We start from the raw sequence: 14,911 nt of genomic DNA, 5'->3' as shown, positions 1-14,911 counted from the left end.
GTTTCCCTCACCTTTTGGGACTTGTGAGAGATATCAGCTGCTATGTTTAGGTTGTGGGCCTTTATGTTGCTTATGAATTCCCCCCTTATATATGCTATGTGTCCCAGGTGATATCCGGTGAAGTATCCTCCAGATTTGTTGTTAAGTAGGCCTCTATACAATTTTGGATATTTTCTGACATGTCTTTATGGTTGGCCCAGTATGGGCTTAATCTCCAGATCCTATCTGCTGGTTTTGGTGAGGTGGTTTGGGTTAGTAGTACCGGAGAGTACGGATATACCTCTTGTCAGTATCTCTACCTTTTGTACCTGTTTGTTGGTTTCTGTGCATCCCAATGCCAGATCAATTCTGGAGAGAGACAGCTGGGATATTTAAATGCATTTATAATGGGTATAGATGTGTTAATAAAAAAAAAAAAAGACTTTAAGTTTCATGTTTAATTTGAAAAGGGCTTTTATTATACAGCTTTTTATGTCTGGGTGACAGGTCCCCTTTAATGTGGGTATGGTCTTAAAAGCTCTTGTGATAACATGGGTGTGGTTTGAAGTGGGTGCAGTTTAAAAAAGGGGAGTGGTCAAAACTGGCTTCCATTAGAACAGCACCAGCCCGGGGTAGCTGCAGCGCTTCCTCCTTCCGGCTTCGCTCGCGCATGCGCAGTAGAGTGAAAAAGCTTAAACTATGAAGTCGGCTTTTCATTCTACTGCGCAAGCGATTGTCCGGGGAATTTGCGGCAGAACGAAGCTGTTTTCTCCTAACAGGGGCACCAGCCCGGGGTAGAAGGTAAGCGATTAAAGTCACTTGGGGGTGCCTAACATTTTGGCACCCCCAAGTGACTTAGCCTTTCCTTGTCCTTTAACTGCCAATAGATTTGCCACATTAGTGCCACCTAAAACACAATATTTATTCTGCAGAAACCATTACCATACCAGAGTAACCAGCTTTAGAAGCTTTCACCGTTTGCTTAAGATAGAGCTGCCATTTAGCTTCCTGTCTGCAGCTCTAGCCGTTACAACTCAGATCACACATTCCTAAGGGAGGGGAGATTGAGCAGGAGAGAGAAGAGGGCTTCACAGACTCTGGCCACAGGAATTAAGGATGTTTCTGAGAGAGGAAGTCAGACGCTGGAACATCATGTTTCAAAAAAAAGAGACAAGAAATCCTCTGTTTCCTTTGATAGAGAAGTCAGTGCAGCATTACTGTAAGTACTTATGGCTGTATTTACATAGACCCTTCTGATAAATCTTACTTAGTTTTTACCTTTCTTTCTTCTTTAAAGAAATTAAACAGATTACTGCCTGTTTAAATATGGTGACAGTCATATTTTTTTGCAACAGTTTTAACAATTGCTAAATGTGAGCACTGGCATGCGTCTCCTTTTTGTGTACAAATAATGGCTCATCATTGTTTCCATCAGCTGCAGAATGAGGGTTAGACCAAGCGCTGGTGATTTCTTTAAAACGTTTTTTTTTTTTTTTTTGCTACGCTTGAGAATGTCACTGTATTAGCAATTTCATGGTTTGTATATTTGGAATAAATACAAAAAGACAACACTGGTTTCACATGAATATCAAATTTTTATTGCTTATACTAATGCCGAACAAAATATTTCCAACAGTACTGAAGATACAATGTTCGAGTCGGTGAGAGCGGCAATCTAGTTGAGCGGGGTACAGATTGAACAACTCAGTCACAAGAATCAGACACAATTCATACAACAACCGTTACGTTAGGCACAATTAGCTGAAGTCCCACATGATTACACACAAGGCTTAAGCTGCTCACTATAAATGTACAGCAAATGATTTCATCAACATGAACAGTCCAGCCCAGAACATCAAATCCATCCAAATGTCCACAATGACAGTTACTTCTATTTCAGTCGTCAATAGCAAACAGTAGTGCTATATAAAGCGATTACAGGGAGACATCTTAATGCATGAAATGGCAGAATTCCGTTTTCTAGTTAAAGGCCGATTAAATATAAATACAAATATTAAAGAGCCATTAAGACATCAGGCAGCATCATAAGTAAGTGGCTCTCAAACCAAAGTGTAGAAACCCTGGCCAGGAACTACAAGTTAATTACATCAGACATATATAATAAGAGCAGTGTTAAACCAACTCACCTGCATTCATGCAAAGAATAGCAACAGACTGGCAGGCGATTCCCTAGAAACGCCCGCTGTCAGACGCATGGGTAGGAATGAATGTGGCAGAGCCCAAATGGTGACGCTGGAGATACATTCAGTTGCGCATTACCTGCCGGCAGTAACTGAGCTGCCAGGGAACAAAGCAGAAATGCAACAGCAACACCACCCAAACTCACCACATCAGACACCATAATACTCTATAATGTGGAACGTTTCATATTCTGGCATCAAAAACCACAACCCAATAATAAAGTGAAATTTCTAATGTAGGATTCCATGCAGGAAAGGGTGCCTGTAAGCTACTGTACCATCCATTAACAATGAAGCATAAAACATCCAATGCTTTTACATGCATTTAAACATTAAGACCTAAAAACACTCCTGGGAATGGGAGACCAATAGGAATACAGCTTGCATATGCTAGTCGAACCAAATGGGCCTATAGCAATAGCAACACACACATGACTTGTTCACATTTTCTCTCTGAAACACGCCAAGTAGACAAAGCAAAGTCGCGCCCCATGTTCTGGTTCTGGTACGGCGCACTTAATGTTGATTCTACTTCCTTAACAAAAAAAAAGCCAATACTTTTACTTCAAATAATAAAACAGATAAAATAATATCTGAAACACTGACTATAGAAAAGCGTCTGAGGTTAATCTGACAAATGTTTCTGTCATCCCAAATTGCTTTCTTGACCATGGCAGGAACCCTGGACCTTCCACGTATCCCATATAACAGAGCAATTGTGGCTGTGCCAATATTGGCAGTTTGAAGCCCATGGGAGTGGTGTTTAGAGTTTCCATCTATAGCTTTGGTAGGTACAAAGCGCACAGGCGAACAACATAAGCAGTAATACTATACACATGCATCTCACTATCTACCCACTAGGAAACCAAGCGTTTGCAAAGCTCTAATAGAGATATTTACATTCCCTACACTTTGCCAGCTGCTGAAGAATCAAACATTACAGGGACAGCAAACTGAGCCAAGATCTCCAGCACCCGTAGTAATTATTGCCTAGGCATGCTGGGACATTCCCATCACAAAAGCCATGAGTTGGGGATTTATGACCTATAAATGACTTAGAAAACAGCACTTCGTACCAATGACATTTATATAGGCTTCCGTCACTGAAAGATTTTGGGTATCTAAAAGTGCATGTAAAATGTAGTTCTATATAGGTTCTGCCACACTGCTTGCTATGAGGCGACACTAGCACAAACCCTACCGGTGCTATACCTTTGCACTAAAAGGCAATATGGCATTTCAAGCTCACAAGTATAAATTCAGATATACAGAAAGAATACAGATTTTTACTTTTCTGTATTTCGGCAACATATTTCCCCATTTTTTTTTCTACTCAAACAAATTTTGAGCTTAAAAAAGTTGAAATAAATTCATAAATATATTTTAGATACCTAGCAGGTTTATAAAATGAAATGATTGGTTGCTCCAGGTTACTAGACCAGGGGCAAACTCTGCAACTTTTACTACATTATGCCATATAAAGGTTATTGCACAGAACACGACACAATCAAATTCATCGAATAAAACACACAAGTATCAAAGCTGACATTGGTGCCAGTGATATGGGAGATAGCAGTCTGACAAACACTTCTTCCCCCAATAAAATGTTTCAAGTGAAGGGAAGGGAGACTTGTCACTTGTGCTTCATACGGTAAATGCAAGTAATCTGACTATATTAGGGTGAGAGATGTGCTATGGAGAGATCTACTATTTCTTAGAGATGCTTTGTTCAAAGGTTATTCCATTTTAAACCTTTATGCCTTTAATACATCCAGTGGTGTAACTAGATCCTGATAACCACACCAACAAAACATTTAAGGTCCCTCTAAACCTCTGGGAATAAGATATTGTTTATGTACATACAATTAACCTGCAGTCAGTGCCCTGCCGAGTCCCCTATACCCCCAGCAGTTGCACAGTGTTTCCTCTAGAACAGGGATCACCAACCTTTTTACCCGTGAGCAACATTTAAATATAAAAAAAAGTTAGGGAGCAATACAAGCATGAAAATGTTCTTGGGGGTGCCAAATAAGATTGGCAATTCAGTAGCTCAACGTGGACTGGCAGCCTACAGGAGGCTCTTTTTTGGCAGTACAAATAGGGGTATATGTATCATACTGTGTAAAAAGTGGAGTTGCATTGGGTCTTTATGCTTCCAAAACTTGCCTCTAAGTTAGAAATTAAAAAATGAGCACGTTTTGAGGCCACTGGGAGCAACATCCAAGGGGCAACATGGTACTCAAAAGCCACTGGTTGTGAATCACTGTTCTATAGTTACTGCCTTGCCTGTATCACTAAAGCTAATGCCAGACGGGGGTGGTGTTTGGCCTCAGATAAACACAGGTTGAGCCAATCAGGCCCTGCTCTGGCATCAGCCTCTTCCTGTGACTGTACCTGGAACCACTGTGTTACACTGAGCACAGGTACACGGAGCAAATTTCAAATACGCATTTTGGCGCAGAAATAAGCTCCGTATGTCTGTCCCTGGGCCCATGCAATGGCTCAGTTGCAGGCACAAGGAAAGGCTGATGCTACAGCAGGGGCTGATTCTCAGAGTCTGAGTTTATCCACAGGCCCTGTCTGGCATTAGCCTAATCTAATAGTCAAAATGCTCAGCCCAAGGCCTATTCAATGAGCTCATGTTGAACAGTAACCTTGAATGTATGTATAACCTTTATAAAGCATCTAAATAGCAGATTGCTGATTTTAATCACCCAAATCATCTCAAGACCTTGAACATTTAGGCTTTTCATTTAAGTGGCTTTATTGGCTATTATAGATTGTGCCTATAAGGGGAAGAGCTAATGTGACAAAAACAAAGCCACAACAGTAACCTCATTACTATCTTCACTTTCAAGCAAACAGTACTATTGATACATAACAAAGGATGCTACAGGTAAGAATACTTTTAATACATGATGAAACACAAATACTACAAAGGGGGGAAGCGGAACACAATATTAGTTATGGGCACTGTCGCACACAAACTAAATTAATACTGGGAAACAAAAGAAATGACAGAAGATCATCACACTGTTTGGAATTGATTGGATTATATCCGCCACAGCCATGGGACTCAATGTCATCTTGTAAAGAGATAATATATTGCATTCAACAATTTCCTGCTCATTTTATTTTCACATGAAGGAAATAAAACCCCTTTTCTGCCATTATAGATCTGAATAGCAGTATTCTTTAATGAGGGTTAATTTCTCTATATTTATTACTCTCCATGGTTATTATTAAAAACTCCTTCATTTATTCTATGAATAGAAGTCAAATTGACTATTGACTATACACACCCGCTGTCATTTATCTGCATTCTCCCTCCAGTGCATAAAGATCAGCAACACTTTCCTATGTATAAGAAGTTACAGACCAGTTACTATGAATTAAAGCTGTGAATCAAGTAGGAAGGGGCAAAACTGTATTTCTGCTTGCCTTTCCATACAAACACCCTGTGCTGAACAGTGCAGAGACCCTTTTCAAGACAAGAAAAACACAATGAATAATCTGTGCTTCACACAATTATTATCACCACCACTGATAAATCAAATGAATACAAAACATATTCATGATTGATACTGTAGGATTTTCAGATTCCATGGACATGGTATAATACAAATTCATCTTTGCTTCATTTAAGCCACCTGCTCTTTTGAAGTTTTAGAAAGAATGGCAGATATTGCTTCTGTTGCAGAAGAGCAAGTGACATGTGAAATTATGTGTAACAATGCAGCAACACAAAGCCACCCAACAGCAGTCAGAGTTTATTAATATAGTGCAGCTAAAGAAACGCATGTTACTCATTTGTTGCTGTGTGATACTGCATTGGTGACAATGTACCTAATAAAAAGGCAGGTCTTCAGAGCCAAAAGGTTTCCATGTATATGATTAGAAATAATATAATTATAATTACCAAGAGCAGCTTTATTTCCCTTGTCTCATGGCATAAACAGCACTGAGCATTTCGCAAGCAATATGCTCTAGATACAACATCGGAAAAGATTGCTCCGGAATGCCATCCCTTTGGCAGTGGTTAAGAAGGAAAGGGAAACAAACTGCTTTGGAAGCAGTTTTGCATTATGACTTTTAATAAAGTTGCTGAATTCATCTAGACAATCTGTTCTCATCCAATGTGCTTTTTTTAGAATGTCAGGCAGCTTGGGGCACACCTATGTTACTACTGTCAAACTCAGGTAGCGGCACAGAAGAGGGCACCTAAGAGAACAAAACTCATTATATATACATTTATGAATAGTTGTGCAAGTTCTATGTTAGAGTGCTTAGCATGGGATTTCTTCCTGCTAATGTGACATGTGAAAAGGCAGTGTAACCATAATGGCTCCTTTTAGGTACCACGCAACTTGAATAACATTTGCTTTTTTGGGGGGCAGCAGACAGATGCAGCTATTATATGGGCATTTGAACACACTCAGCATGCATATGTGCCTGGTGGGAGAACCTTCCCAAAGTAAAGCACTTTCATTAAGAGATTAAGTGCATATCAAATAAAAATCAAAGTACCAGACAAGAAAACGTAGTGTTCATTTAGTCTGTGCTATAATGAGACACTAAGCAGCAGAATGTGCTTTATCAAAGCAAGATATTGCAGTTGCATAAAAGAGCTGAACTGTGAGTACTTTCCAGTGAAGAACTAAATCCTGAAGTTATGTAATAGTCACTAAAGAACTTGGCACCACTTTGCCACCGACTCCTATTCCAAAGGGACCTCAGTCCCTTAAAACTATTAAAAAACAATAGGAGTACAACGGCTTGTATTCCTGTACATGGCACAACACACAGTTTCCAACCTTGCGTTTTCCATCTAGTAACCACCACAAACAATAAAAAATGGGCCATCACTGCAATCTAACAGGTAGGCTAGACTGAAAGCACACTTTATTACAGAGAAAAACAGTACCCTTCACAAACACAGACAAAAATTAGTTACTGCTCTTAAACCTATTCCAACGATTACCTTACCCTGTGAATAAGGTTTAATGTGCAGGGGCTACATGTAATAGGGCTGACAGAAAAGTGTGTGCATTTATATGTATCTGCATCTCAGGAGCACAAGCCGAGTAAGGAACACATTAGGAACCTGCCCTTCTATTTTACCTCCTACATATGTAGTGCACTGGTACATACTAAAATGAATTATAACAATCCGAAAGCATAAAAGACCCACATTTTGGATTCCAGTTTAGAACGCAAAAAATCTGCAATGTTAAGACACTGAATGAGTCCCTAATAAGAAAGTGCCTTGTGCGATATATATATGAATACATAAGCCTCAGCATTGCTTCAGATCACAGTAAAGACAAACAGCCACCTATCACATAAGGAGGTAATATTGCTGAGATGATGCAAAAATGGAAAATGCATAATGAAATCAGCCCTATTTATGTACCACATTAATCAGCAAACACTCTGTTTTTCAAGAGAGTCTTCTAGGTCCCTAATTGCTTCATTAAAGGTTCACATTAGACATCCACAGTACAAAGAGGTTCACTGCCTGGCTGGGCAGATTCCACAATGGTCATCTTGGGTTTCTTGCGCGTTTCCTCCTATTAAAAGGCAAAAAAAAAATGTATGCACATGTATGCAATGTAAAAAATTTTTGTCCAGTTTTGTCAAATCATAAATAAATCACTGAGTAGTCTGAATGAAAAGCTGGAATATGAATAGGAGTGGGTCTAAATAGAAAGCTAAGTAATATATCATTAACAATAAAATCAAGACTAATAGTTTTCTGGCTGGAGGGGTCAGTGAGCCCCTTCTGAAAACTGAAGAGAGTCAGAAGCGGAAAGCAAATAATTAAATGATAAATATAAAATGAAGACCGAATGAAAAATTGCTTTAGTTTGGTCTTAAGAATTCTTTAACGTACTGAAAGTTAACCAAGAATCAACCACCCTTTTAATTCAGTTTTATGCCTAGCTCAAAGTCTTAGCTATGCCTCCCATTATTTTAGTCACATTTAGAAAAATAAAGTAGCACCAGTGGCACTGTGCTGGGGCCCTAGCCGGGAAACTATCTGCATACAGTTTCAACGTTATCCATATGTCTACGTGAAACTCTAGGGGGCGGGTGAACTGGCAAACACACTGGCAGACTATCATGGTTTCCTTTAATCTGTGGAATCAGGTATGTCTGTGTAAAAATAAAGTACACATATTTATATCTGAAAGTTCAATTTTTATGCACTTTTTTTTTTTACATAAGCCCAACTGAATGAGACAATGTCAAAATGGGGGGTATATGTTCCCTTTTAAGTAAATCACGGTGACATACTGTCCTAATAAACCTTTAGCAATGTCTGTTGGAAAATTATAAGAGGCAATAAAACATTTTAAAAGATGTGCATGTTTTAATAAACATAACCCCCTGCCACAATGGAAATGTTAAACAACCCGTAAGAAGGCATTAAATCTCACCCTCTCCTGTGCAAGCCTTTTCATCTCTTCCTGTAACTTGTTCAAGATGTGGAGATTTGGCTTGTTCTTTTTGGCATACTGCTGAAGTTCTATTACACTTTTATCAGAGGTTTCCTGCGAACAAAACAGGCTTTGACTACAGAGATCTAAAAGAACTAAAAAAGAACTAAAAAAGAACTAAAAGTTCCCAGTATCCCCCAAAAGCCAACTATGATGCTTAGTGATGTAGTAAAGGGACAGCTGTATCCACGCGTGGATACACGCGCTAAAGATTCCTGGTTTAGTTAAGTGGTTTAGACTTGTCATATTGGAGATTGTCTTGATGTATGTAATAAGAATACTGAGCATTTTAGTTGAACAAGATGAATTACATTGAATGCAGGCATTCTGCAACTTTAGTGTTAACTGTAGGGAGAATTTTGGTAAATTGCTGTTTCACGTTGGTTTTATGGCCAGTTTAACAACAATTCATATATTTATGTAAATAGGGAATGGTGGAATTGGCGATGGTTTCCTTTTATCACACTGTTGATTGGTGTTTGCACACACTGCTTTGCAGCATATGTACCTTACCTGTTTCACTATTTTGCTGCTTTCCCTCCCGTACATGCGCAGTAGGGACCCCCAGTTCTTTACATGGGGGTGAAGCAGTTGAAGTATTTTCTGAGATGCCAGCTGCTTTCCTACCCTCTTGTTCTTACCTAACGAGAAAGCACAAAATAGTACATTAGCTGATACAGAAGAAGTATTATGTGGAGAGTCTCCATTTCAAATCAAATAATGATGTTCTGGTATTTTATATAATAAATCCCTATAGTAGGGAAAACAAGGAGGGGGTTGGGAGGTATTTTCTAGATCAGCGTTCTCTGCATGAGACAATTTTTGCAATATTTTGCTAATGGACATACCAACAATAGAGAGACAGATATGGTCATGGCTTTCATAGATTGGATCTATAAAATACATTACAATGCCACAAAATAATTATTCTTTAGAGAGATAGAATTTAGAGAGGGGTCAGGTAAGTGCCTGGACAACTACCCTACATATCTAGAGCAGACTTGCTTAAAACCACATTAACATTCAAGCTAGTAATAAGGGGAATGATTGCAACCTAACCCCCCTCTCAGTTTCTCCTCAGTTTTGGACATAAGCTTTTTATCAGCGCTGTAATTTAAATTTATGTTTCTATTCCTTCGGACAGTATGGGGGTAAGTTTGTGATCATAACTTTAAAGGAGCTGATAAAAAGCTTTAGTGCTGAAGGTCCTCGATGTGAAGACAACTTCCGGGTCAGTGCACACAGGAATTCGAGCACCCGTTGCCTTTTCGCTGTGCTGCTATGGAGCAGTTTATGACTAAAAGTCTAAATAAAACATTTAAAAAAGACAAGGGGAAAAAGGGTAGGCCTATTATTAGAGATGTTTTGTGGTAAGGTAATCAAATATTTATGTGTTACTGTTCCTTTAAGTTTTTGCTCTTCACAATGGGGTGTCAAATGATTTTTATGTCCTAAAAAGCTTTACAGTCAAAAACAGGGCACATTGAATATGTGCAGACTTTCTCTTATCTTACAGTCTGAATCACAGGCATTCTTGCAGAAAAATCTGCTTTGGTCCACAAATGGAAAAATTAAATGGAAATGAATTAAACAGACTCTAAACATAAGGAAAGTTCTGTTTGGATTGCTATATAAAAAGTTGCATTCCTATGTCTAATCCAAATGCTTTTTCTGAAGGCCTTGCCACAGGGCCCTAGTTTCTCCCTTAGCAACCAATTTTCTGAGTGAAAAAAAATATATAAATCAAAGAGAAAAGATGTGGCTAAAGTACTCACACCAGCCCCGCACAGTGTGCTTTCCACAAGTCATTACATATTCACTTTTCTGGTTCTTGCCAGGAATGACTTCAAACTTGATTGATGTGTCACCCATTCCATGATTTCTGTATAAAAAAATGAAATACAGATTATAAATTACATGTGCTAAAACCCTTAAATAAAGAAGTTGTTCATTTATTTGAAGGCACACTTTATTGATGACTGCACAGGAAGAACCAGTTGTAAGAGGGGAAAAATACATCTTTTCATATTAGAAGCAGCCTAGATTTGGTCACTGGTTGCTCCTGTTTGCCAAGACCACCATACTACCCCAATTCACAGCAGGTTTTTGCAGAGCATTATATTAGAGAATTAAAACCAAATTCACTTGTTGAAAGATAATGGGATTATATATATATATATATATACACTTTCTTTGCAGCCTTTAGAAAAAGGCATGCGAAGGGGACCTGAGCCTTCCTACCAGTCTGATTCCAACCATAACTGCATACTGCCTAACTTGGCAAGGTACTCATATCTGACTTCTTTTCCAGCACACCTGATTTGAAATTGTTCCATCATGGGTTTACTGATCAGAGTAATGGGCAGTTTACTGGGAGTTTGACCAAAGTTTGGTCAAAGCTTACCAAATCTATAAGCATTACCACAATGTTAAAAAGTAGATGAGATTAAAGGAACAGTAACATCAAAAAATTAAAGTGTTTTAAAGTAATTAAAATATAATGTGCTGTTGCTCTGCAAAAAACGGGTGTTTTTGCTACAGAAAAGCTACTATATAAATAAGCTGCTGTGTAGCCACGGGGGCAGCCATTCAAGCTGGAAAAGAGGAGAAAAGGCACAGGTTACATAGCAGATAACTAGTAGATAAGCCCCATTTAATCTTCTATATGCTATATGAGGTTTGTTTTGCAGGAAGTTTCATCGGTAACATTGGCCAAACAAGAAACTAAGCTGTAAGGCCAGTGAGCTACTTCTGGTTAGCGGGCTATCTGCACTAAGGCACTTACTTTACTTGGCTTCTACGTAATGCCAACCCCTGTCTTATCAAAGCCTTAACTCATCTATTCAATCTCTCGCTCTCTACTGGAATCTTTCCCTCCCAACTGAAACATGCACTTGTAACCCCTATTCTGAAAAAACCCTCCCTTGATCCCTCCAATCCTACTAACCTCCGACCTATCTCTCTGCTCCCATTCATCTCCAAACTGCTTGAGCGCCTAGTTTACAACCGACTGACGCTATTCCTCTCTGACAATAACCTCCTGGGATCCCCTACAATCTGGTTTTAGACAACATCACTCCACCGAAACTGCTCTAACCTGACCAACAAATGACCTCCTTTTGGCTAAAGCCAAAAAACACTACTCGCTACTTATACTTCTCGATCTCTTTGCTGCTTTTGACACTGTGGATCACCCTCTTCTCCTCCAGACTCTCCGCTCTCTTGGCCTTTGTGACACTGCCTTATCCGGGTTTTCATATTATCTCTCAGATCGATCCTTCAGTGTTTCTTAAAATGGAGAATCATCTTCTCCCCTGCCTTTTTCTGTCGGGGTTCCTCAAGGCTCTGTCCTGGGCCCCTTACTATTTTCTCTCTATACCTCCTCACTTGGCAAATTAATCAATTCTTTTGGCTTTCAATACCACCTCTATGCTGACGATACTCAGATCTATCTTTCCTCTCCTGATCTCAACCCAGAGCTTCTAACTCGCGTCTCTTCCTGCCTGTCCGCTATCACCACTTGAATGTCCCAACGTTACCTGAAATTAAACCTCTCTAAGACTGAACTGGTTCTCTTTCCCCCATCCAACGCACACATTGTTCCCGAGGTATCTATAACGGTTAACAATTCTACCATCACCCCATCTTCCCAGGCCCGGTGCCTTGGGGTTATCCTTGATTCTGCCCTGTCCTTCACTCCTCATATCCAATCACTTACCAAATCATGTCACTTTCACCTAAGAAATATCTCCAAAATACGATCATTTATTACCCAAGATGCTGCCAAAATTCTTATTCACTCTCTGATTAATATCTCGCCTGGACTACTGTGCCACACCTCTCACAACTCTGGTCATGCCCATTCCCACACCTTGTGTCTCAACCCTTTCTTCCTTGTAGATTGTAAGCTCTTTTGGGCAGGGCCCTCTTCACCTCTTGTATCGGTTATTGATTGCTTTATATGTTACTCTGTATGTCCAATGTATGAAACCCACTTATTGTACAGCGCTGCGGAATATAAATGTTAATAATAATAATACTGGAAACTAAACTGCTTAAATCCATTCTGGTGGCAAACCAATCCTGTTGGGTTTATTAACTGTTTAAATATTTGTGATCACAGCAGAGTCCATGGAACTCCAGAACTGAACCTGCTTATACTTTCTGCAGAAGTATACCATAAAACCATATGGCTATATGCTTCAACCTAGTTTTGTTTCAGCCATAAGGGAAGACAACAACCTTGCCTCAAGAGCCAACCTTGGTATATTTAAGATCCAAATTTCCTTATTCTTAACTCGAAATTCAATTCTTAGTGCAAATAAATTTGTTGCGTTAAAGCAGGGCTTTTTCTGGGGCTTTAATATATACCCAGCGGGTGAGTGCTGTCTACACTCAAGATACAGTGCCATTGGCAGCCTCAGAGATGACCCTGCTTCAATCAAGAATATTTTGCTGTTTTATATCTCTCTTTAATTCTGGAAAAAAAAAAAAAAAAAAAAAAAAAAAAGATTCCCATAAATCAAAGACTATGCACAATATAGTTTACATACTATATGCACGGTATTTTTGCATTATTACCAGTATACTATATTTGCAGTATACCTAAGCCAGAGTAAAGAAGTTAGATTTGACAAAGTTCTTTACCTTTTAAGGCACTCATGGAGAATTTGATACGGAGACAACAGTCCAGCTTTATTGGTCAACTCATACACCCGTGAATCCTCAATACTGATATGGTTAAAATACTGTGCAACAAGAAAACAATAACAAACAATTTAACATGTGTAAATTAATCTTACACATAGGACATTAATCACTATAAATATTCTGCTGCCAACAAGATCACTGATCTTGTTATGCCACATCCATGCAAGACAATGTAAAATATAGAAAAAGCAAAATCAGAGCAACATTAATACTGTAGGGGACAAAGCACAGGTAATATTCGGCTTGTTCTTACCTCAAGTTCATCAGTGTCTTTGGGCTTTTCCATGCAAGTCTGCTTTACAAAATCTGGAATAAGGATTTCCAAAGTAGCACGAGCTGGAAAGAATTAAAGTGATGTTTTATTTAAATGTGTTGGAATGTACATTAGATAACATCACATGCATGTCTAGTTCCTCACGAGGACATGAGCATCTCCATCAATTGCTGCTACACACACACACACACACACACACACACACACACACACACACACAACACAGGAAAAAATCCCAGCCAGAAGGCAATAAACTAGATGCCCATGCCTGTGTCTATGCAAGAGGCATGTACAAGCTTAATACAAAAGCATATAGCATACCACTAATGATAAAGTGATAAATTAAAATATAATGCCCTACTTTCAAATATACAGTAATGATACACACAAAACATTTCACATCATACTCATCCATTACCAGCTTTATTTTTTGCCAGTTTTTTGCTGCTTGCTGTTCCAGTACCATAGGTCACTCCATCTATAATAACAGATGCTCCAAAAGGCTCACTTGGGTTCTCTACAAAGAAAAAAAAAAAAAAAAAGTAGCATACTTATTTAAAGTTGCTAAATAATTAATTTTTAGGTTTGATATTTGTCACTATTTATACATTAAATATTAAGATGTAAATAGTGACAAATAACATACAGTAAGTAGGTTTGTAATAACTCAGCTGACTTACTACACGTAAGATACTGAAGGACTGCTTCACATCATATTAAATATTATGAACAAAAATTACATTAAAATCCATTTTCTGTAACTTATACATGGGGAAAGAAGTGGTTGAAACACCACAGGCAAAATGATGTGGGTGCACTGTCTGAGGTCTACTAAGTGCATTACACCTGGAACAAAGAGTGAACCTGGAACCATTGTACTGACTTTTAGATTAACAACTTTCATAATCATAATTTCTTGGTGACTAAGCAACAAACTTACCACATTCAAAGAAATTGTAAACAGGGCGCACTTTAAGGACCCTTTGCATATATTCATGCAAGATGCATACTTCAGATTTTCCATTAGGGTTGATGACAAACTCTAAAAGACAAAAGATTTTGTTCCATTGGAAACTGCTGATAACAAAGACAAATCACTATTGTCAGTGGTAACTGCACAGCCCATTTCACAATTGTTTGAAACTCTGCAAGTTGTCCCCTTGGCAAGTTATCACCGAATACCCTGCTATGGGAGATCTCCCCCATCTCTGTAATTTATGAGACTTTATGTTTTGGGCCAGATTTAG

At 38.8% G+C, this 14,911-nt stretch overlaps 1 protein-coding gene across 3 annotated transcripts in view; it reads right to left on the bottom strand.

Annotated features, from left to right (window-relative positions):
- Positions 1-1,554: 1,554 nt before the first annotated feature.
- The window catches only part of dgcr8 (DGCR8 microprocessor complex subunit), a 28,417-nt gene continuing 15,060 nt past the window's right edge, over positions 1,555-14,911 (bottom strand). For 2 of the 3 annotated variants that reach the window (XM_012955055.3, XM_012955085.3), the window contains exons 7-14: positions 14,605-14,706; positions 14,083-14,181; positions 13,644-13,726; positions 13,328-13,428; positions 10,456-10,562; positions 9,194-9,321; positions 8,621-8,734; positions 1,555-7,750 (exon numbers count right to left, since the gene is read on the bottom strand). In XM_012955055.3, the coding sequence (XP_012810509.1) occupies positions 7,667-7,750; positions 8,621-8,734; positions 9,194-9,321; positions 10,456-10,562; positions 13,328-13,428; positions 13,644-13,726; positions 14,083-14,181; positions 14,605-14,706 (818 nt within the window). In that variant the 3' untranslated portion in view covers positions 1,555-7,666. The remainder of the gene's footprint in view (positions 7,751-8,620; positions 8,735-9,193; positions 9,322-10,455; positions 10,563-13,327; positions 13,429-13,643; positions 13,727-14,082; positions 14,182-14,604; positions 14,707-14,911) is intronic. The other variant, NM_001159539.1, reaches the window with a different exon arrangement.

Source organism: Xenopus tropicalis, chromosome 1, assembly GCF_000004195.4.
Source record: "Xenopus tropicalis strain Nigerian chromosome 1, UCB_Xtro_10.0, whole genome shotgun sequence".
In the NCBI taxonomy this organism is placed as follows: domain Eukaryota; kingdom Metazoa; phylum Chordata; class Amphibia; order Anura; family Pipidae; genus Xenopus; species Xenopus tropicalis.
Note: the sequence above shows the minus strand (reverse complement) of the source record. Positions and strands in the feature narration are given on the sequence as shown.